This window comes from Amblyomma mixtum, chromosome 2 (assembly GCF_055824585.1).
Source record: "Amblyomma mixtum isolate Tamu chromosome 2, ASM5582458v1, whole genome shotgun sequence".
NCBI classification, from domain to species: Eukaryota; Metazoa; Arthropoda; class Arachnida; order Ixodida; family Ixodidae; genus Amblyomma; species Amblyomma mixtum.
Genome location: NC_143013.1, coordinates 136,997,253 through 137,021,128, shown reverse-complemented (window position 1 = coordinate 137,021,128; position 23,876 = coordinate 136,997,253). Strand labels below are relative to the sequence as shown.

Sequence of the window (23,876 nt, the reverse complement as noted above, 5' to 3'; positions counted from 1 at the left end):
AAAAGAAAATGAAAAGGTGGCTCGTTAACTGGGAATGACAAACAGATGTATGAAAGGATGCGCTCGCTAACAAGTCTAGGTGGTCAAGCCGATCGCGCCTCTCGATCGTTCAGTGTGCGGAGAAAATGCAAAAACCAAGAAAAGAATTCTTTTGAAGGCGGGGCCATGACGTCGCCCTGTGACGCACTCCACAGACACCACGCCTCCGGCTTACACCGGAGAACGAAGGGGTGATTTTGCCTTGCCGAGCCTACTCGACGAGGAACGGGAGAGAAAAATTTCGAGGAGGGAATGGAAGGAAAGGAGGCTCGCTCAAAGCGAGGTAGAGAGTGTTTGGGACCATGGGGTGGGCAGGGGCCCTTTAAGGTGGCGGTTCCACTGCCGCCATCTTGCAAGTAGTTCATATTCTGCCACCAGGCTACGACACTGATCCAACACTGAGAAAGTGTCTACCCGTCTTGCCCCCAGCGACCCGAGACTGGTTTTGGTTGAGATGTTGAGATACGTGTCCGGTCCTTTCTTGACCCGTGCTGCGTGAAGGCTTTTCTTTTGCTGCTGCGCCTGCCTTCAGAGGATTACAAACGAACCATGGCAAACCCGGCTGCTAGTCCCCGTCGTCCGTGGGGGGAGGTGTTGGCTGGGGTGGTTCCCTATGCTGCTTTCTCTGCCTGTCCCTTGCCAAAGCCAAAGAGAGTGGGGCTTCCTTTATTCGGTCTATGGTTCCGGAAGGGTGAAGGGAAAAAGTTGGAGAGCCGGTGCAAGAGGGTACCGTCTTTGTCCAAACGGCGTCAGAGGTGGGGTGATCCTTGTTCCGGATAAGGATGCCCAGCACGGGAACAGAGGACCGTTTCCTTCCCTCTCTTGTTTAGCCTTGGCTGAGTAGCCACAGAAAGCTGTACCGTCGATGTTACTATCTGGAGGGCCTCCTTTGAGGGAATGTGCTGTTTCGTTCTTGAGTTTTACCCGACTACAGACTTTACTGTTTTCAATGTCGTGACATATATTAGTGGGAGCAAAGAAAAAGGAAAAAAATAATGCTGCCCCGCCCGAATCGCAAAAGGCACAACGTCGATACAGTGGAAACTTGGGAGAGTTAGTGATAATTGTCGACATAATTGCACAGCGCAAATTACTAAGTAAGCGTAAAGAGAAAGCGGACGCCAAAAATAAGGAAGGTGTGATATAAAGCAAATTATTTACGTTTATGTCCCATGTATATATTTCTAGCGTTTTTTTTTCAATGAGCCTTATAGTTGAAATCGGTGCCTTTCTTGTGTCCTTCCTTCTGCCCTCGTCTTTTGCGCGTGCAATCACTTCGTCACTGTTGATGCATAGTAATATTAGTAGTAGTCGGAACACTCCTGGTCTAGAGTGTAACCTGCAAACTCTAGCGCTGAGAAAAAATATATTTTTTTATCAAATGGTATTGTATCTATGATAAGAAAACTGTAACAAAGACAGCTATACAATTTAGTCAACGCTCAGGTCTGTCCAACCTTACAAACTATGGTTGGTAAAGAAAAAGGCAGAGAGAAGTGGGAAATTGTCAATTTCTGTTTACCCTTGAGATGAATCGACATTGCGCAAGAGACGTGAAATTGCTATTGAGATGGTTAGCACCGCAGGGTGTCGGAATGTGTTTACCTCGGAAGCAAATATTCGTCGTACATGCGGCGGCACCTTGCAACCAATTGCGATCAACTTAGACGGAATTTTGCCAAGGTTCACAAAAATACAGTATACAGATGCATACCATTCACGAGGCGGACTAGAGACTTTTTTATAGACATTGTACGAAGAAGGGGGGGTGGGGCTACAAAGCGATAGTTCTGTAGGCACTTAGGGCGACCCCCTCCCCTCTCTCGTTTGGACCCTCAACTGCGTGCTCTTATTCATTTTAGACCTACAGGCGCGGACAAAAGTAAACGGAGCACGCAACTGTCTTCGAATAATTTTCACGCGTCACCTAATTGAATTTTCCAGCAGTGGTGCGCGCATGCTGGTAGAGGAGGTTGGTGGGCTTTCTTGTATACAAGCAACGCTTCTTCATTACCAATGGAGAAAGCATGATTGCTCTTCGAACGCAATAGCGTGCTCCGTTTATTTATGGCCGCGCCTGTACGTCTTTCTTGCATCCAGTCTGCATCATTAGGTTGCTTATTCCCTCCAGTATTTTCCATCGCGTGCTGAAATGTATATCTTTCTTGCCTTGCGTCGATTTGCCTCGATTTGGTTGGATCAAAGATTGAGAAAGTGCGCCCGCGTATGTGTGTGTGTGTATGCGTGCGTGTCCACGCGCGCGTACCTGGAAACTGAAGGAACAGCTGCTATTTTCACACCGTCTATTGTCAGGCAACTATAGCCTCGTTTACATGAACCAGACTTCGGCGGATCGAGCCAGGAGATCGAGTTGAGCAAGGTCAGCCCAACTTGACTGCATGTTTACATGAACTCGATTTTAGCGAGTCGCGACCGGTTCAACAGCAGCGGCACCAAGCGTCGAGCGGCGCAGCGGGAAAAGGAAGTGGCAGCTTGGAAGATAGGCGGGTTGCAGAAAACCGAACCGGCGGCGGAAAGACGGCGCGCCATTCTGGCAACACTGTGCCGCCGCCATGGTGAAGGAGCTGCAGAACAGCAGAAGTAAGTGCGACGCCGGCTGCACCAGGCTGCACTCTGTTCTACCGCTGCTTTATCTGTTTGTAATGGCCGGCCCAGCGCAGAATGTTGTTTCCCATAACGGGCTGGGACAACAACTTGAGCGTGCTACCGCCTCTCACAGAAAGTAATGTGTTGGACTTTTATTACGATCGGTCTGGCACTGAACGCTGCCTCGATCGAAGCTACAACTTCAGTGTCGAGTCCTACCTTGTGCCATCGTCCATCAAGACCAACAGCAGCCAGCGAAGGTAAGATTTCTCTCTGACACTCGCGAATTAGGTGAAGTAAGAGTTCTGGTTGTTGGAATGCAGTGCGGGTTTTAAAGCGCCGCTTCGATAATTACATGTGGGTGAAAGCAACTGATGCGCTTCGCTGATGTCTCTGTTGGGTTGTAAAAGACCGCGTGGTTGCAGATGCTGCTTGCATCGAGTTTCGTACCGTCATATGCAGCATAGCGTGGTACTTTGAAAAAAATTTTTCGCTGCTCCCCGTCGGGACTGCTGTTGAACGTGGCATGGTGCCAGCGTACCATCGCTTGACAGATGACGCTTCGCGGTGAGATCTCGTTTTCTGCAGTCATGTACAGGTGCCTCACACTTTTTTTCTTAATGGACGCGTCACGTAAATGAACGAATGCATGTTTTCATTGCCGAACTGTGCATTACTGCAATATGAACTGATCTGTGCATGGTTATGTTGGGGGCCTTCCTCCGAGTCTTGTCTCGCGCATCACCTTCGTGTGTAAGACTTGGCATGTGTGCCGAGTGGCGAAGTTATGAAAAGCTGCTTCTCTGCTGCTACGGCAAAAAATGGATTTCCTCTGCAAGTGTTGCATAAGTGCCTGAAAACTAGAGTATGTTCAGTGTTGTGGTATGTGTATTCCTTTAAATGATTACTATTTATCACATGTGTGCTGGTGTGTATTGCCTTCTGCTGACATAAAAACCTTCATTTTCCAGCTCAGGACTCCTCTTCGTCAAGGGAGCCTGCTACCGCAGCAAAAAAAAAAAAATTCTTCACCGTATACGGTAATCGCAGCTGTCGACATGGAGGGAAAGCTGATGGACGGCAGTTGCGATTGCCCAGCTGGCAAACTAGCCTGCAATCACCTGATGGCCATGCTGCGGACCCTTACACTCTTTCAGGCAAAGGGATTTAAGGAAGTGCCTGGTGAGGTTTCTTGTACAGATGTGCCACAACAATGGAGGGTGCCCCGTGGTACAAGCATCAGGGGGACCTCCATACAGTTGGTAGATTGGAGGAGTGTCAGAGAAGGCGGCTCATGCATGCCAAAGTTTGCCAGGCCAAAGGAGCGCAGGCACTGCCCTCGAAGTGACGAGGAACAAGGACAAGCAAAAATAGCACTGGCAAAGAAGCTGCTGTCTGCAAATCCAAAAAATGCATTTGCAGAAGCATTGCTCATGACACCCGAGCAACCATGCAAAAAGACAAAATATGGCTCTGCGCCCGTGTCTGCACCGCACAGTTACCAGCAGGCGATTCTGCCGCATGGTTTCAGCGTGCATCTGGCTGGAATATTTCCAACTGCTTCAATCTCCACAGAGCGTATACCACCTATAAAATTATTTGAGGACACCACAACATGGGTTCCACCAGCTCACTTGCAAGGAAGGAGAATTTTGCAGGTGGGTGACATTTTCTTGCATAAACAGTGCAATCAAGAACTTAAAATTGCTATTGAAACACAGAATTGACTGAAAGCAGTTGTCTGTAGGCTATTTTAAAGTTGTGAAACTTGAAGGTGCACAGATGTTACTTTTTATTGGGTTAAGCAAGGTTTCAATGATAGCATAACAGAAACTAAAGTGTTAGGAATTTTATGCACGTTCATTGCATTGTCATATGCATTATCAAACAGAACATGACGGTATAAATTGACACTCATGGTATGTTTACATTTGCGCATATTTCTTTACTTGTTTTCGAAGATGAATGCCTTTAGCTGAGTGAAACTTTTACTTCTACAGACATACAAAAAAGGTTTAATTTTATCCTCCCTGCATATCTGGTTAAAAATTCAGGAATGAGGGCTATGCTTTCTTTCTTTCGCAGGAAGTGTGCCTGACACCAGAGGCATCGTTGGCACTTGAGCGTGACACACGGCAGCAGGCCAACAGTACTCTCTGGTAAAAGGAGCGCAGCATCCGGTTGACTTCATCAAACTTCGGTGTGGCAGTAACCAGGCAGCAGTGGACTTTGAAAGGCCTACAAGCCATCACGAGCAGCAAGGACCTTTCAAGGCTTCCTGCTATTAAGTATGGCAATTGTTGAATACTTTTTCTTCAAGCCCTAGTGACATGGTGTATTTTTCGCACATTTGGTCAACCCCAGTTGCTTACTTCATGTTTTTTTACTATAAGAGGATGTGCAAAATTTATCCTAGGCAATTTTTGCTTGCAGAAATGCGAACCATTATTGAAAATTATGAATGTTAAAGTTTTGTGTGTGTGTGTGTGAGAGAGAGGGAGAGGGGCAAGTTGTGAGACAAAAAATTCAGGGGGCACTTTGCCTGTCTAAAGTGGTATAGAGGCGGAAGCGTTTTCCGCACCACCTTCGCTGTTTCTGTGGCACTGGTGGCGTCACATGTAATTGAGTACTAATTACTAAGTGATGACAAATCACTAATTAGTGGTCAATTACTGATTAATGCCTGAATACTAATTAACTGCTAATTAATGACGCTTAAGCTTCGCCTTTAGGAGTGGAACGCGACAGCGCGTTGTAGCGCTGCCAGGGAGTCCACGGAACGCCACCACCCGTTCGGCGCGATGCCTTGCCCTTTGAACGCAACGCTTTTTGAGGAAAGGAAATGGCGCAGTAATTCTCAGTCATCTCGGTGGACACCTGAACCGCACCGTAGAGGAAGGGAGGAAGGGAATGGAGGAGGATGAGAGTGAGTGAAGACACCGTATTCACTAGACGCGCCTTTGTTCATTCCAAACCATCGAGCTGGCATGGCGGAGTGGATAGCATACTCGTCTCTCACGCCGAAGACCGGGGTTCGATTCCTGAGCTCGACCAATTTCTTAATCGGTTTTATTTATTTATATGGCCTGACTAGTAAAGCTAATTAGGCTAATTGGGTAATTAAGCAATTAACTAAGCTCAGTCCCACTTACTTGGAGCATCACTACACGATCCCTTCAATTGGTTGCATGGTTACTAGCCAAAGTACAATTGGCCCCGTTTGAAATTCGCGCACTGTGACGTCACGACCGTTTCCACCAATTGAAAAGCGTGACATTTTCTGTCGACAACTGCTGCTTACAACGATGAGACATTAAAGGCTTCCGCCTTAAAAAGCAATAGCACAATTTTTGACGTGACTACAATGTTTGCAGAACCAAGTATATACTACATGATGATGTACTGGCGAGGCTGATCAAGGTGCATGTTTGATGCAGAGGTGCTAATGCCACTGTAACACAAAAGGTGCCTAAGGTACCTTTCGCAGGAATGCAAATGGTAACATTTTCTATGCGTCAATGTACAGTCCCAGCCATATTTGGAGCACCTAACGCAAATTAGGAGGTACTTCTTACACAGCTTAGCATACGTCACTGGCCCTTTTGCGTATGAACAGAAGACACACTCATATCTCCTCTACAGAACACGTGAATGTTACTCTGCTCATACTGGCCATGTATGGTTGTTGGGATAAAAGGGGTCAACAGAATAGTGCATCGTTTGTTTTTGTTTTTTCAGAAGAAAGCATAATAGTGTAGCCACTATACCAAGTGCAACCTCAGAGGCAATTAACTTAGTCTATTTCACTTGTAGTTTTGCTGGACACGTCTAAGTTGTTAATATTGTCCGTAAGTATTGAGCACCTGTATAGCACAGAAGGGCAGGCTCTTGAGAGAAACTTTCATTCACCAGTGTGTCGCTGCTTTTGTGGCCCCTTAGGCATCTAAACATCCTTGGTGATTATCATAATCAGAGATACTTCCAAAGTATCGAATTTACACATCCAGCAAATTCAGTAGAGCCATTGTAGAATTGGAGCAAGTACGAGTATCCAGTTTTGTAAACAACATTGTGAGAAATAACATTATGCTGCTGTGTATGTATGCATAGTTTTCTTGAGTGCAACATTGTAACTGGTATTTGTATTTTGTATGCAGGTATGGGATTTCCAATGAGCCGCTGGCTGCTCAGCGCTACCAGGAGGTGCTCCGAAATGTTGGACACGATGTCACCATCGCTGGCTGTGGCCTAATTGTGAACCCTGCATTTCCTTGGCTTGGTGCCTCTCCAGACAGACTAGCATTTGATCCTGTAGAATCATCCTACGGGGTAGTAGAGATCAAGTGTCCATACACATTAAGGCAAAAGAAGGGGAGCGAGCTTACTGCATTAGACTTTTGTAGTGAAGTGAGCGAAAATGGCCCAAAACTGAAGAGGGACCATTTTTATTATGCACAGCTCCTTGGACAGATGGGTGTTTCTGGGTTAAGTTGGGGGGATTTTGTTGTTTTCAGTAAAGAATTCATTCTAATTGAGAGAGTTAGAATGAGTGAGAGTGAATGGGAAGTCATGAAGGCAAAACTTAATGATTTTTATTTCAACACACTCGTGTCATATTTGGAGAATGAATAAATGTCCACTGCTGCAATGCAGGATGACTTCCTCAGACTTTTGCAATTGACCATTTGCGGAAAAGTTTCTGCGCATGCGCAGTGAAGGCGCAGCCAGCGCCCTCTATAGACGATTTGGTTTTGGTTGGAAAACATGAGCGGGCCGAGCATTCCCTCGCTGTAGTGCGGCGAATGATGTGAGCTCCTTTCCTCGCTTTTGCAGCGTGAATGAAAATGCCAGCTCATTGCTTCGCCTAAGGCTGCACGAAATTACTTCATCAGAAAGGAAGCACAGAGTTCAGGTTCCCGCCAAGCTCGTTTCGAAACGGATGTTCCTGCTGTATTTCGCGCTTGCTGCCAAGTGCACGTAGCTCGGTCGTTCTAGAAGAGTTTTGCCATCAACGCGCGTGCGTATTCGGTGGAAACCGAATTATATATATACTAGTATGAACACTCACCATAAATGCAACAATGTCAAGCCGTGCTATCTGAACAGCGGGAGCACGGCAGAGCGCAACCTCGCATATGACCGTTCATTCTAACGCTCCTGCGGCCCGTGCAAAGCAACGCTCTGCCGTATCAGCACGAACCACGATTGAGATGGTACAACGGGTCGGTTACTAATCAGTTAAGTGTGCCCAGCAGCAAAATGTGCTGTACGAAGTTATCAAAAAATCCTGTCCTATCAAGAAAGCTTACCAATGACGAGAAAAGGTTGGTTTATGGGGTTTAACGTCCCAAAGCGACTAAGGCTATGAGAGACGCCGTAGTGGAGGGCTCCGGAAATTTCGACCACCTGGGGTTCTTTAACGTGCACTGACATCGCGCAGTACACTGGCCTCGAATTTCTCCTCCAAAGAAATTCAGCCGCCGCGGCCGGGATCGAACCCGCGTCTTTCGGGCCAGCAGCCGAGCACCATAGCCACTGAGCCACCGCGGCGGCGACGAGAAAAAAGGAAGGCCTGTACTAACGACGGACCATGCCGTTGTCACATAAACACCGGTATTCACCATCTACGCGCACGCGCCGCTCTCACGAAATTTAGTTCATTGTTAGTTGTTTGAAGGTTCATCATCAAGTTTCTGATGTAACCTTCCTCCTTGAAGGACCAGCCACGATGAGCCTGGCGAACAGCTGAGGTAGTGGAGTGGAAGTTTTGCCACACATTTCAGGCTACCACGCGAAAAATCTTCGCTCCACCCCATTTCTAAAAACGCACATGGGAAGTTCTCCTCCTCTATCATCCTCTCTCGTTAGCAAACACCCATTTCCGGCAAAGAAACAACACTAAAACAACAAAACAAGCGCACAGGAACTGCTGAACGCTGCCTTGCACATGTCTGCTCGGGAACAACTTTCCAACCAAAAGTTGCGGTGGAGCTTCGCTCGTTGCATGACAGGTGGCGCTCGCTTTTCCGCAAGTGGTCAATTCTAAGTGTCATCACTTTCCGCTATAAGAGCTCCCTGAAAGTTTGTCAGTATTGCACAAATTGTCCACATTTGGTTCGCTAATGGAACCAGCGAAATAGGAAGGGAACGATCAAAGATGTGAAACCCTTTGATGCGCTGAATCCTCCTTTCAACATGAATTCGAAGCGCTGCAATTGCTTGAGTTTTTTGAACTTCCTCTGCAGTGAACTGCCGAGATCTAAGGAAAGGTGGGATGTTCACTGCCACACCTTTCCCTTGCATAAGGTCTTCTATCAGGAAGCCCTTGTCAGCCATAATTGAGTCTCCTTCATCAAACTGGAGGTCCAGGAACCCACTTTTGATGACGCACTCCCTGTCGGATGTACCACCCGTGAACAGTTCGGACACAAATGTTAACACTCCACTTGGTGCCACACCAAGTCCTTTCACCGTGTGGGTTGACTTGTAATGCGAGTAGAGCTCGGACTGTGTGACAAATGAGGTGGGGACATCGCATCTGATCTCAGTGGCATCGAGTATGACTCTTGTCGATGAATACCTCTCAAGGAAGGCGTCCGGCATTGTTGCATTAACGGCATTTCTGGACTGCCACAGCGGCAGCCGTGCCAGCTGCAAGTACATGTAGTCTGTCCATGCAGAAAATATTCTGGACACTGTGCTCTTCGACACAGAAAATAGGTGTCCAAGATGCCGGTGAAACAAACCCAGCCGGAGTTTCATGAGCACAAGAAATAGTTCATTTGATGAGCTGATCTTACGTCGCTGGCCTCTGCGTGTGAGGTTCCCGCAGTTGCCCTGGTGACGCTTTACATTTGCTCCATCCTCTCCTGGGTCCAGATACTCATACAGGGCTACAAATGAGGTATAGTCTGGAAGCCCAGTGTAGAACTGAATGTCCTCATCACTTTCTTGGAATTTTTCGATTCCAAATGGAGTTAAATCTTCCTCCCATTTCTGCAGTGTGCGCTGGGCGGCAACAAGTTGATCTCGAAGCAAATTGAGCTCTTTTTTCTGTGCTTCAAGTTTCTCGTTGGCATGCTGCAGCTCTTCTTGTGATTTCTGAATGTCCTCCTTGCTTGAATCAAGTTTTTCTTGTAATTGTACTTCACACTGTTTGCTCTCAGCAAGCTGCTCTTGCAGCTTCACTTCATTTTTTTTGCTAGCAGCTAGCTGTGCTTGCAGAACAGAAACAGTGTGATAACAATTGCATTTATGGAAGTTTTGTGGGGGTTCTTGAAGTGATGGCACATTTTCAGAAAAAATTTCCTGCAGTGGAGACCTTTGTGGAGAAATGCTCATTACAGGTTCGGTATCCGGAGGAAAGTTATCCCATAAAGAGTCTGTGTCTGCAGGGGACTCTAGCCGTGGAGATTCACTGTGCGGAAGACATTCTTGTACTGTCGTTCCAACTGCTGCTTCAGCCTGCCTGCCTTCGTTCTTTTTTGAGCGCTTGTGCCCCTTTTTGCTGGTAGGAGCACTCCTCTCATGAGGTGGCTTTCTTGAGGGCTTTAATGTCCGAAAAGGAAAAATTGAGGGTACAGCTTCCTGACGTAAAACCCGAAGGCCACTTGCAACGTTTTACCAGTAGTCTGAGTTTGCGAAATGCAGAGAACAGACTTTTGTTGCCGCTGAAATTTTGAAATATGGTCCCTCGTCCCTCTTTATGGCTGCAATCCACTTTTTCTTCATGGTGTGGTCTCTCGGAAATCGGTGATACGACACCTGGACAAAAAAGATATTGAGTAAGAGTATGTTAATTTCTAATAAAGCATATACAGTGTTCTTCACTGACTAGATGAAACTTGAAATCCACTGTGGAAGAATAAATCTGCACACGAGCGCCTTGGTATTACAGCCATTCAGCAGCACATGACCTGACTGCTAATCGTAACTGTAGAATAGTCCATCTTGTCAGTCACTCCTGCAATGTTGCAAGCTCAATGTCTTTAGGGGCATGTAAAGGCGCAACAGCTCGAATTATATATTCTAAACGCTGTATGCATTGGTGAGTGACAATAAAAATTTTACTTGCAGTTGTGAATTACTTTTGAGAAACAGTTTGCCACACACAACCATCACAGCCGACGACATGGTTGGATATGCATCTGCAGTGCCCAGCAGATGAAACAAACATTAATATGGAGCAGTGCGTTGGTAAACAGTGTAGACTGTTGCAATGCTAAGCGTGCACCGTAAATGCTTCTCTTGGTTAAACTGCTCATTAATTTGTGCTGGAATTTGACACAGAGGTGGCATACGACAGGCTTGCTTTTTCAATGCCAAGTTTGGATGATGTACTTATTTGGTTTGGTTTTGGTTACTGAGGTTAAATATCCCAAAGCAACTCGAACTATGGGGGACGCCGAGGTGAAAGGCTCCGGAAATTTCGACCACCTGGGGTTCTTTAACGTGCACTGACATAACACAGAACACGGGCCTCTAGAATTCCGCCTCCATCGAAATTCAGCCGCCGCGGCCGGGATCGAACCCGCATCTTTCGGGCCTGCAGCCGACAACCACTGAGGCACCGCGGCGGGGTCCTTACTTGATCAGAATTATAAATCCGCGTCATCTTCAGCACTAGCAACCCCCATAACAAGGAGCTTTCGCATAGTGCGCGTTTAGCGTTGCAACAGTCAGCATACAAACAAACCGCGCAACACAGCACGAATACGCGATCCGCGCGTGCTGTGTGTGTCTACCCTCTCCGTTCCATGATGAGGCGCCGACAAGCCGGCTGGCGAGTCAATGGTCGCACGAACTGGCCGGGGTTACCCCGTGCTGCGAGTCTATCGGGTCAAGTTCGTTTCTCTGCATGTTAGCTTTAACACGCCAACTAGGGAATCGCTATGTGGCAATATAGTTCATCGCAGTCGGCTAAACGAATTCAGTGCCCCGATAAACATTCTTGCCATGTACAGTGCGCACAGCACTGTTTGACGTCCGCACTTCTGACACATATGAATGGCACCATCCACACAAACAAGCGCTACTGCCTCTAACATCGCCCGCTACGAATGCAGTAATGCGTGCGTACCTTTTGTCCGGATTGGTCTGTGTATCCGCACTGTTTGCACAGTGGGACGCAGCAGTGCGTTGGCATGATGTCGTCCGTCGAAAAACTGCATTAAGGGTTCTGCTGATGCTGTTAAACGTCGCCGTTGCCGGTGGGCGGACACAGCTCAAGAACGCACCTCGGCATGTGTCGCGAGTGAATTTTTTCCTTCACCATGGCGGCACTCACAGTGTTGCCAGAGTCGAAACTGTGCACGGCCCAGCGTTGCTTGAGTTTCTGCAACCTGCCTATTGCGGCATGCACGGCTGCCTCGGAGGCGCTACGGCGCAAGCGAATAACAGGTTCGCATTTATCACCTCCCCTTCCACTAACCCGACTCCGATCTGTTTACGTGCTATCTGCTGTTGGGGTCGAGTGAGTCAACCCACCCCCTGCAGCGGAGTTGACTGGACTCGCTCCCTCGACTCCCGGACCCGACTCTTCGGTGTTTACATGAACCCAGTAACCGGTTTGCAGCTGAAATCCTCTACTCAACCCGTCTTGTAAACACCGCTTATAACGTGCTTGTAATCATTTTCCGAGAATTCCTTTTCCTGCGGCGCTAGTCTATCCCGCCTGCAGGAGGTGCGCGCAGCAAGGGGAGGGGGCGGTCCTTTGTGCCAGTTCCCGAAAAGGAGACTTCTCAGCACTATAGTCGGTTACAACTAAAGAACGAAGCGGCACACGCAACTCAGAGGGAGCTCTCCAGCCAATAATGTCGATTTGTGTGGCTGTGCATGCAGCCAAGCCTGCGAAAGAGAGCGAAGGAGTCGGCGCTTTGTCCCCGTGTCGCCGAGGGTGGATGTCCTTTGTTCGGGATAAAGCTAAAAGAATAATAACGCAAAAAGAAAGGAAAAGATTTTGCTGCCCCGGCATCCGCCATCGTCTCTAGGAGCACCTTAGCTGGAGCAGGGGAAAAGACAGGGAGAAAGGCGAAGGTACTAGTAGGTGTGGTGCCCCCGTTTATTGTCTCAGCTGCACTGGCCACTAAAGGGGAGGGGGGGAGAGGGCTGGGGTGCTCACCTTTCGCATATGTCCGCGCGAGAGCGTCTTTTGCGCAAAAGCGCTGAATGTTACAGGTGGGGTCATATTCGGCAACACACGGTCGTGGCGGCTTCAGCCTCCACCGGTGCTGTCGTGGCGCACCTGTGGAGACCGAACAGAAAACTGTTCGGTCGACGCGCTTGGCTGGGCGGTCTCCTTTGATGGGCATGTGCTGCTTCGTTCTTGAGTTGTACCCGACTTGTATGCCACATGGATTCATTTCAGCGGTGGAACATGGCGCCCTCTGAACCACGGCATTCGTTTGAAAGAAGTGCGAGTCTAGTTCAGGAAAACTGCACCTGCTCCATGGTTAGTGCTGAAATAGTGCAGCTGCAGCCGCCATGGAAACAGATGATGGATTGCGGGTTGTGATAAACGGCGGAGACTCAAGTAACTTTCACTCGTCGACAAGCTAGAACGCTGCTCGAGCTCTCCAAAGAAACGGATCGAGGCTGGTTCATGGCAACATGTTATTGTGATGTGCTGTTTGCACATTTCTTTATGAGATACGAGATGTTGGCTGCCGCTGATGTAGGCTGTAAACAGCTGGCTGCAATTCATTGGCATCGCAAAGGCTAGCGACGACCAGGCCTGCACTCGACCACCCGTTTTGGTAGCAGACGGTGCAAAACTGCGCTCAAAGTGCCCGAACTAGCGGTACAGACCCGCGGCACCGCCGCTACCGCAGAACTTTGCCTAACTGGTGCATTGAGTGTAGGCGAATCGAGCGCTCTCCAACTTCCCCTCCACAGCGCTAGCCGGAACAACGAACAACCGGCAGCATGAAGCGAAAGCCTGTCTCTTCCCTTTCCTGTCGCTTTAGCAATGCCAACGCTGTCCTCGAAAAATAATACGACGCCCAGAATGCATTTCGTAGCGTCAGGTGAAAAAAATTGGCAGTGGCTTAGCTCTGCTATGCCTGGATATACGTAGCGTAAAGCGCTCCGGTGTTCCGGCCGCATGTTTCGCCTTGGCTGCTCGACGGCGAACTGCCAGGCGACAACCTCGGGATCGGAAGAATTTACATTTTCCAGTCTTCTGCGCCGTTTGGCACCGGCTCGACTCTCCTTAGCTTACCAGAGCTTACATGTTGAGCGCGACCGTCATTTCTCCGCGCACCCTCCTCGCGCATGCGCAGTAGCGCGCGGCGCAACAGTCGTAAACACGAGGTCACGCGTCGGAGAGGAGCGCACGCCGGCGGCGCCGGCAGCGAGGAGCTCGCACCGGCTGTGGCGAGGAGGCGACGCACCTGCGGACCTGCGCCTCTCTTGACGTCACGCGGTTCTCGCGCATGCGCATAACAGGCGGCGCACACTCGCGCAAAACTCGCCTCTGACCCGCGTAGTGTGGCTTTACTAGCTTTACGCTACAAAACAATCCAGCAAAGCAATATGGCGGAAATCTGCTTGGAAGTTCGACACACACTACATAGGGCAAAATCGAGGGAAACGTGCAAACATCGTAGAGATATCGTTCCCTCTCGTGAACACCTCCTGATTGTAAATGTTTAGCAGCGCCACACTCGTTATTTTTTTGAAGTGTGATTATTTAGTACACGTGCATGTGTGTAGATGGCGCTACTTACTACATTTATCTACATTTATCGCATGTCGCTGCGTTATTGCTATTATTGTTTGTATTCTGTGGACTTTGTTGTTGGCAATTGTTACAAGTTGATTAAAAGAATGAGAGACCGACATTTTAAGAGTATATTTGCCAGAAAAAAAGAAGCCGCGGAACGTTTCAAGAGCTTGTGCCCTTCATAAGGAGAACAAGAAAGGTAGCTAAAATCAACTAGACATTGCGCATTCCCCAAGAGCCGTAGAGTAAAGGCGATGCTTAGCCGCGTAGAGCGAAGTATTAAGTTTCTTCACGCAAAATCTCATGACTGCCACGTGCTGGTTACCTGAACAGTATTGCATTCCGTTTTTAATTATTTCGAAAAACCGCTAACTTTGATCACAAATACCTTTTAAACTAAACAAGGCAGATGGATGAAATTTTCCGAATGGAAGAGCAATTAGGCGATCTCAAACTGTACAAAAAGTCGCCGCAGTGCAATGCATATCCCAAAGTTATTGCAGATTACATTGTTCTGTTTTCTATGCTTTTGAAACATGCGTGGCTAATAAACTAATCTATACACGTACTTCTAAATGCTTAAATATGTTCTCTAGCATCAGATCTCACAGTATCTCGAAAGATATTTCTCTAGGTGCAAGAGGTTTTTCACAATTTTGCATTTCCTGAGACAAGTTGAGCTCAACTGCCAGTTTTCATCTTTGCGTTTTCTTTTAGAGCTGAAACAAGTTTGCAGCTACCGTTAAACCAAATGCATCTTTTGAAAGCAGAGAAAACTAGCTTTTCGGAGATATCTGACCCATATTTATGAAGCGAACGAGCGAGGTACACTGGGCGTTTACATGAGCCCGACAAAAGTCGGGTTAAAGGGGTGGAGACACCAAATTTTGAAGCTATAAAAAGCCTGCTATGGGATTCCTATGTATGCAAGGGCAGTCACAGCCAGGTGTTGGACGCAACAAACGTTTAAAAAATATTTTAATTCGGTTCCAAAGATTACCTAAATGCTCACTCTCACGATCTAGACCCATCGCTAGCGCCATCAACCATGACGTCACAAGGGGTGTAGAAAAATAAAGTTTTAGTGACGTCATACCAAAATACAGTGACGTACGATGAGCGGGGCACAGCCGCGTGAGCGCAGTCGACGCACCAGCGAGCCGCGTTTGCTGCTAACCGCCACTCGCTCGGTTTGCGGCGCGCCGTTGCGAACAGCGTCGCAACGTCCGATTGCAGCTCGTTGCCTGCGTCCGGCCTGCTAGATGTCAACGGCGGGCCGCTCGCGGCAACAACGACGGGAAGCGGCAGCCAATGCGAGCGCGGAGAGCGGCAGCGTCATGATGACATAGGGCGCACTCCTTGGAGCCGGGCGGCCTGCGCCAGTCTTCGTGCCGAACGCCGGCATCCGAAGAACGCGATAGTATTGTTTGTTCACGTTCATAGCAAACCCTGGGATACATGAATATCAAAAATGCATCGTTTCTGACGATCGTTGGCAAATACCGAGTTCCTGGTAGAAGATTTGACTGCGATGCAAGCAAATTTCATCCCATAGCCGGTTTTGGGCTGCTGCTACCTGGTGCGGTTCGCCTGCCGTCTGCTAGCTCTGTTGCTGAAGACGTCGTGGAAATCGAGCATATCTTTTATTATGGGACGAGTTCACAGTAAAGGGGTGCCGAGCGGAGCACGTTTCTGAGCGCTGGCCAGTCCCGAAGCGCCCTCAGCTGCGGAGTCGATATGCGAAAGCAGCTAGGCCTAGCGACGACTAGGGCAGTCTGGGACCAGCGCGCAGGTCGTCGGCCGGCGTTGCCGCAGGAAGTGTCGCTGCCGAAAGATCCACTTTTAGCGCAGTCATGCTGTCGTATCTCGAATCTAGAAAGCATCCTTTCTGGTAGCATGGCTGTTTTGTATTTTCTTGTGCGGACGTGAAGTACGCCGAGTCTGCCGGCCGGTAGGTCAGCCTGGATACCGTCTGCCGACGTCATAAAAGCGAGCTAAAGAGTGTTCTTGACGTAAATAATAAACCATGGGACAAGAAATGTGAAAAAAGTGTCATTTTTGAGGATCGCTGACCAATACTGAGCTGCTAGTAGAGGTAACAACTGTGATATGAGCAAATTTCTCACAACCGCGCCGAGCAGCTGCCGCTGGCGCGACGTCGGGGTCCGGCTCGCCTGGCGCCCGCTAGCTCCGCTGCCGAAGGCGTCGAGGAGATTGACCATACTATTATTTTATTGTGAGATGATTCTGTTAACACTACAGCTATTTGTGAAAAGTAGACCTTTTATTATAGCGCAGGCAACTTCCGAAGCGCCGGCCGCTTGCGAAAGAGGCTATAGGCCTAGCGACGACCACGGCAGCCAGGCAGCAGCAGAGCTCGTCGCCCGGAGCGCCCGCGAGCGGTGCCGTTGCCGAAAGCTCCCAACATAAGCAGCCATGCTTTGTCGCTGCTCGAGTATAGCTGGCAGTTCTGATAATTAGGCGATCTTGTCTTTTCTTGTGATATTTGTACACCATCCCAAGCAGCGCTAGGTACTGCTGCACGGCAGCGAAGTGTGACACCGGTTGTGGGCGCAGCTTGGGTAGAGCGGCGCAGCGATGCTTACTGGCATTTTGCAAAGTGTTTCGCACGAACCCGCGAAGGCGATATTAGCGTGCGAACAAAAAAAAGTCGATGTCCTCACTCGTTGGAATCAGATCTGTCAGAATCCGAGCTGCTGGGACTAGACCTGCAGTTGTTTGTATTCATATGCAGCACGTGTGTGGGAAAACAGACGATGCAGCAGTAGGTGCGTCACAACTTCTGTGGGCCCACGTGACCAAGCGAGGCAGTTGATCTTCCCCCTCTGTGACGTCACTGTACAACTCGGCGTTCCGAAACCGAAAATCGTTCACCTAAAAATGCTATAATAAATTATTCACTGTGAATATATGAATCTTTGAGTGTGTATCAGGCTTCCTGGAGCCATAAGAAACGTTTGAAACTAAGAACGCGCGAACCACAAATTTGGTGTCTCCACCCCTTTAAGCAGGCTGTCGGGCCGAGAACCGGTTGTCGGGCTCATGTAAACGCTAGGGGGTCGAGCAAAGGGACCGTCGAGTCGAGCTGGGCCAGCCCGACTGCAGGGGGTGGGTTGGCTCTGCCCGACCCGGCTGGAAGGAGCATGTATACGCTGCCTCATCGGCTTAGCGCCTCCTCTCCTGCCTCCTCTCCGGTCTAGCTGGCGCTGTGCAGCAACTCGGAGCACTCGGCGCGCGCGCTCTTTCTTAACGGCCTGTGCATGAGGGGCAGTTGCTATCTATCGCCGCAACTCTCCGGGGGCTGGTTCGGTTACTTTTCACATATTGCTGAACGGCTGCTCCGAGTACTGAAGAAGAACTTGACGACCATATCTTATGCAGCCACTGCTATCGGCACGCAAAGCAGGGAACTAGTAGATGGATCTCAAAACATTGAAGTCGGCATGCAATGATGGCGCATAGTATTAGCGAATAGGGCTGTATCATTTGCGTCTAGCAGGAATAAAAGTGAGGCAAGATATTACAGGGCGAAGCCACGGTTAGGAGAACATTTATTTTCATCTTCAGGGCTGGCACAGTCTTTGTTAATACTTGGAAATGTATGAATAAAATAATAGCACTTGCCGTTTGAAAGCATTCGAAGTATCTGTGCCATCTGTTCTCACTGCGTGAAACACACCAGATCAGAAAGATCCTTTGCTCTTTGGAACTCCGATATCGTTTCACATACTTAGAAGGACTGCAAACAATAACAGGCGCTGCTTGTAATGACGTATACAACATTGTTGTGCGGCTCGCAGTTCAAGGGATGTCAGTTACAGCCTTAAATGCTTTCGCGTTGGCTTGTGGATGAAACCAGACGGCTTGTCATTTTGGTTTGTCAATTTCTTTGTGTAGTTGACCAGAAGAATTCGGAGAAACTTCTTAGAAATGAGGTGTGTTAAGCATTCGGTGTGGCTTCTGTCAACCCATTCCGGGCAGCATAGGACGGGTGAATCTTCGATTAGTTACAAAACTTCGAGAATTTCGATCGTGGGAGATACTTGACCGCCTTTTCAAAAAAAAAAAACGCCGGAATCACTAGAAACCCAGGCTTTGGATAGTGGTTTTCACCATGCTTTGTTCTCTCGGCGCCTGCTCAGGCCTTAAGAAGAGAGCGAGAAAGCGCATGCGTGTAGTTTGCGTGCTCGACGCTAGGGGTAGCGACGGTCTCTGCCCGACAGAAAACCGGTTCATGTAAACGCGGTAGGGTCGGGCTCGTCAGCCCGACATCTGGCGCACCCCGACCCGACCCGCAACGTCGGGCTCCATGTATACGAGGCTATAGTCGACGTACAAATATCACCAAAAATGGTTCCCGCTCACCGTCAGAGTGGGACCGCCACCTCAAGGTCCTAGTACACGGGCCTGGAAAGACTACTTCCCGACGTGTGTCATCGGGAAGCAAGATGCGGTGTTAGGGTCGAAGAACGCGGGTCTGGGAGAAATTACCCCCAAACGTGGGTCGTCATTAAGCAAGGTACGCCGAAGGCTAAGCAGCGGCGGAAGCAGCCAGCACACATATGTCTCCTGGGTGGCTGAGAGTACCTGCTTTCTACTCGGCGACCGTTGCCCCAAGCCTGCCGTCATGGACCACACAGGGGACCCAGTGACAGCTGATTCCAATTATGTACTTTGTCCGGTCGGAGTGCAGGACAAAAACGAAAGGTCTGAAGTTTAAGCAAAACAAGACCCCCTTTCCGAAGTGCCTGCACGTGTCGAACACCGCCGCCGCCGCCGCGGGGAGACGGACGTTATCTTCCCCAATTACTGTGAGCGTGCCGGGGAACAAAGGGCTTCGTTTCCTGTGACTCTTTGGCATGCCAAGCACCGCGACGAGCTGGCGGGCATCATTTTGAACATCTCCAAGGACAAAGGACCACTTTCCGGCCTTTCTCGTGACCTTGCGTTCCGGCCATGAGCGGCGGATATCATTTGACGAACAACAGATGTAAGTGACCCGAGGGAACCTTTGGCTGGCGGGAAACCACCACCTACCGCAGTCGACGCCTCGACGGCAACATTCTTTCCCTCGGAATCAACACGTGACAGGGGCGTGACCTTAAGTGCGGTGTTGTGTTTGTGCGCAGAGGTGAAAGTTCTAGGCCCCTTCCACTCCGGCGTGGGCGTCCTCAACCTAGGGAATTTGGGGACCAAGAAGGGTATAAAAGTCGACAACGAAAGCGGCAGAGTCGTCTCTCACTCCGGTCTCTCACTTCTGATCTCTTACGCTTGTAAATATGTGAATAAACCTTCTGTACAGTTTCCTCCTAAATGGAGTTCGCCATCGTCCTTCCGAGTCGGGACCTGATTGCCTGAACGACCCACTCACCTCGCTGGGCCCCTCCGTCCTCAACACCTCATAGCTGCACGTCCCACAATCGTACATTAAGATGGTACTGAGCTATAAAATGTAAATTACGAAATCAACTCTTGCAGCTTCTTTTTTTTCAAATACTGTTATATTTGAACACAACAAAATACAAAGCAATATATGTATTCGAACACAAAACAATATAATGAATAATCATGAAAAGTTATTGCAGATTATACATCAAGAAAAACAAACCTATTCATGAAATATTAAACTGAGATTGAGAAAATAAATAAAACTAAATGCATGCTTCGTAATTATATACGTGAAACAAGGATAGCAGTTTATCAACCTCGTCTTCATAATCAGCCAGCAGTTCCATTATTTTTGCTTTGCACCTAGTTGCCATCTTCCTGTGCATCTTATCCAAGCTTAGTCCAACTGATATGCCGAAAGCTTCTATTTCGCTCATTCCTCTCTGGAGATGGCCAATAAGATGCTGTTCGAAGTCCTCTGTCTTTTCTGCCCTTTTTCTTGGTTGCGGTCCTGCTGGTGATGATACTGGTGCTGGTGCTGGTAATAGTGATGTTGTTGGTAACGGGGTCATCTCTTGCAGGGTGTTCAGTGGGGGCGGAGAGCTAGATGCTCCTTCCTCCGCATTCTCTCCGTACATGTACTGGGATGACGCAGCATTCAAGCTGCATGCGGTTCTACAGTGAAAAACAAAAAAAAATGATCTGGGTTTTGGTGCGAATAGAGGGGATCGAACTTTCGATTTCGTCTTTAATAAATGAGATATCCCGAAGACATTGCGTGACTGTTTTGCCGTGGTGAAATGAGCCTTCCCCGCGATCAGCAAAGGCAACAGGGGTGTGCGGGAGCGCATATGTGATCAAATAGTTACAATCTGCAAATTAGTCACGAGGCTAAAGAGCGGCAAATGCTATCTATCGAACAGCCTTGACAATACATGAAAACTCACTTTCTCGGGCGGCCGCAGTCTTTGTAGAAAGCCATGGCCTCTGCGAATTCCCAAGACCCTCAAGGCACGAAGCCGCTGCCACTCCTTTTCCTCTGCTCAATTATTTACAGCTCTCTTGTGTATCTGTCGGTCTGCCGCTTCCACAGTCTGTGACATTCTGCGACTGAAATCGGTAAAGTAAGATAAAACAGTGCAAACTGATTACGTTTTTAGTTGGAGAAAACCCACTGCATGCACCGCGCCAATCATCAGCGAACTTACTTGTTCCTTGGACACATTGTACTCGGATTAATTCCCAGGCATTGTTTTTCCTTTCCTGGTCGCGGTAATCCAATCTCTTCGTGTCGTACACGCACGGGTGCAGCTTGATCGCTTCAAGCGTAGCCCCAACGACACCGCTCGCTTCAGACATGCTTTCAGTGGAGGCTGCCATCTTCCTGCTATACGGACTCGACAGAGACTGGTGAGAAAGTGGCGAGGGAGGGGAGCGCGGTGTATTTTGGGTGGGCGGTTTTGGCGCGCCCGGCGCGATATAGAGACGTGCTCCAAGTCTCCGCCGGTGCGATCAGCGTGCGCCGAAGCCGCCGAACGCGCCGGCGGTCAAGCGCAGTTGGGGTAGAGAGGGTCGCGCTTTGGCCGAGTGACGTCGCCGTGCCGTCCGCCCGTGTGCGCGCTAAAGGCCGTTGCACGATAGCTTTTGAGCGGATCCGCCAGGCAGGCGGACTGGCGGACCGAACGACCAGACAATAGGCATTCGCCCCGTTCGGCGGGCGGGAGGAAAGTTGGTGAACTTCAACTTTGGGGCGGACGAGCGAACCGCCTGGCGACCGAATTGCAGCGATTGGCTGCTTTTTACGTGACGTAGGCATCCGCTCCTGCCGGGGCAAGATGGCCGTCCGTCGACTGAACTGGGGAGCGAAACATAGGTCGTGGCTGTAGTGGTGGAACCTATGCCGCGAGGCATACTATATTGGCCACATGTTGATATTACTAGTGTTCAGAGCGACTGCGAACTTCTCCGCGTGCAGCACCCTATTGAAAAAACTCTGCGTGAGTTTGCACGAGAACAGTGATTTTTGTACGATCACGTTCATTTTGCACACAAATGCGCAGAAATTGTGCGTTACCTGTACGCATTCTGTGCGTCCTGTGTGTACATATGCGCGTACTGTGAGCTGATAGACGTTCACGCACACTCTTTGCGTGTAAAAAATCGTGGACTCTCGTGGAGAACTCTCTGTACGTGGACATCTGCGTGCTGAGAGGGGGCTTGCCGAAGCTGTGCGTGCTTATGTGCGTACTGAGCAAGCTCAGTGAGGCTGCGTGTGGCCATGTGTGCGTTTGCTTGCTTAGTAGCAACTTGTCGAGACTGTAAAGGCCCATTTAGGGTGAAAGCAAACAAGGTTCGAGCATTCAGTTAATGATTACTTCTCAATAATGAGCAATAAGCTCACGTTTTGCTGTTTTATAATTTTCGTCTTGGCGTAAGTACCCATTAATCATTTTCAACTTCAGCAAACAAATAACCAAAAAATTATCTTTTAGTGCAAAATGGTTTCCTTGGATACTGCAGGGACCTGTACATGACAACATGCACACTGAGCAAGAGCTTGTCAACATTGCAAGTTTATAGTAAAATAATGTAAAAAACAAGCTGCTAATGACTCTTACAGCATCCTTCAGTTCTTCCTTTAACCAATCCTGAAAGTTACAGATATCTTATAGATGCATGATGAAAGCCATCCAGAGCACTTATGTTGTTGCCCGTCATGCAGACAGCCATATTTCGAAATCAGAAGCAACACAACCATTTGTTGCTTGCACTCGAAAGGAGTCAATCAATGGAATAACTCTGAAAGGGCAACAGTGTTTGTTAGGTGCAACAAACAAGCTTGGGGATATAATCAGGTTCAATCAAACATGACGTGCAGAAAGCGAATTGTGAGCTGTAACAGGAATGTTACGAGGCAATTTCCAAAACCATTTCCAAAGCAATTTCCAAAGTCATTAGCATAAATTTACATACACGTAAAAAGGCCATGTAAGCCTACACGAAAAGACAGTTTTGAATTCACAGTTGGTGTCAAAAGTTCAGAAATTAGTGCCCTCTCTCAAATTCAGTGACAAATCACAGATCGATTAATTAATTCCCAGTATGGCTCCAGAACAAATCCAATGAATCTCAAATGTGCGAAGTATATATACCACACATGTTGCCTGATTAGCACCAGCATTGCATGATGCATGACGAAGTATCACACTCTTCATTCTTCTTCAATCTGTTTTGAAATTTGCACTACCACAAAGACCATCTGGATGTGCTATTATTCCGTCATATTGCTGAGAGTCACATTCGGAGACCAAGAGCAACACAACAGTGTGCTGCACATGAGTGGATATAATGCACTGGGACAACTGTGCACAGTAAGGAACGCTTGTAAGGCGTCAGGTATTTGCTTGGGGAATGTAATCGAGTTCAGTCATGTTTCATGTGTAGAAAGGAAGATAAAAGTTGTAGCAGAACTATGAAATCCAACATCCAATACTGAACTTCCCCAGGTGATCTACACACACATAAAAAGCACGAAAGGATAAGCTCAGCGGTACTGTTAAGTTTGATGCCCTTTGAGGTTTGACTTGCGCGTCTGTATGCAACCATCAGATACGATCTTGAAGTTACCAGAATGCCCAAAACAACTTTGTTGAACTGTTCTACTCTAAACTGAAATACTTTTCCTTAAAACATTTTTTTTTTGCGACATGCTGTGTAGCTAATTATAAAATAAAGAAAAGAAGCTGATAAAATTTTCTCATCTCAAACGTACTGATAAGTACACAAATCTGAGTGCTTTCAAGAGAGGTGACGCACCCGGTATTCAGTGTCCAGAAGCATACATAATGCTGCAGAATCCTATAGCAAGAAAATTTCTTTTAGTTGACAGATGGCTATGTCTGGTTACAAAGTCAATACCAAGTAAGGCACATATCCTAACCTGCAATTACAGGAAGCTGCACGTGCTTCATAGGCTGTAACTCCGCCAATAACTACTACATATTTCCCACCTCTAGCACGAGTGCGGAATCAATATACAGCATGGAAACAGCAGTTTTGTTGCTTTAGCTTCTTTACTATGCTGTTTAGGCAAGGGACG

The 23,876-nt window shown here is 48.3% G+C and overlaps 1 protein-coding gene and 1 long non-coding RNA gene across 2 annotated transcripts; one reads left to right on the top strand and one right to left on the bottom strand.

Annotated features, from left to right (window-relative positions):
* Positions 1-2,570: 2,570 nt before the first annotated feature.
* On the top strand, positions 2,571-5,123 carry LOC149361039 (uncharacterized). Its single transcript, XR_016288899.1, has 3 exons — positions 2,571-2,906; positions 3,618-4,304; positions 4,732-5,123. It is a non-coding gene; the product is annotated as an uncharacterized LOC149361039 (long non-coding RNA).
* Positions 5,124-7,220: 2,097 nt separating this feature from the next.
* Positions 7,221-11,932, bottom strand: LOC149361038 (uncharacterized). The gene is made up of 2 exons (XM_089572577.1): positions 11,726-11,932; positions 7,221-10,410 (listed from the first exon to the last, which is right to left on the bottom strand). The coding sequence occupies exon 2, from the start codon at positions 9,985-9,987 to the stop codon at positions 8,689-8,691; it is 1,299 nt and encodes a 432-aa protein (XP_089428703.1). The 5' UTR covers positions 9,988-10,410; positions 11,726-11,932; the 3' UTR covers positions 7,221-8,688.
* Between the last annotated feature and the right edge of the window lie 11,944 nt (positions 11,933-23,876).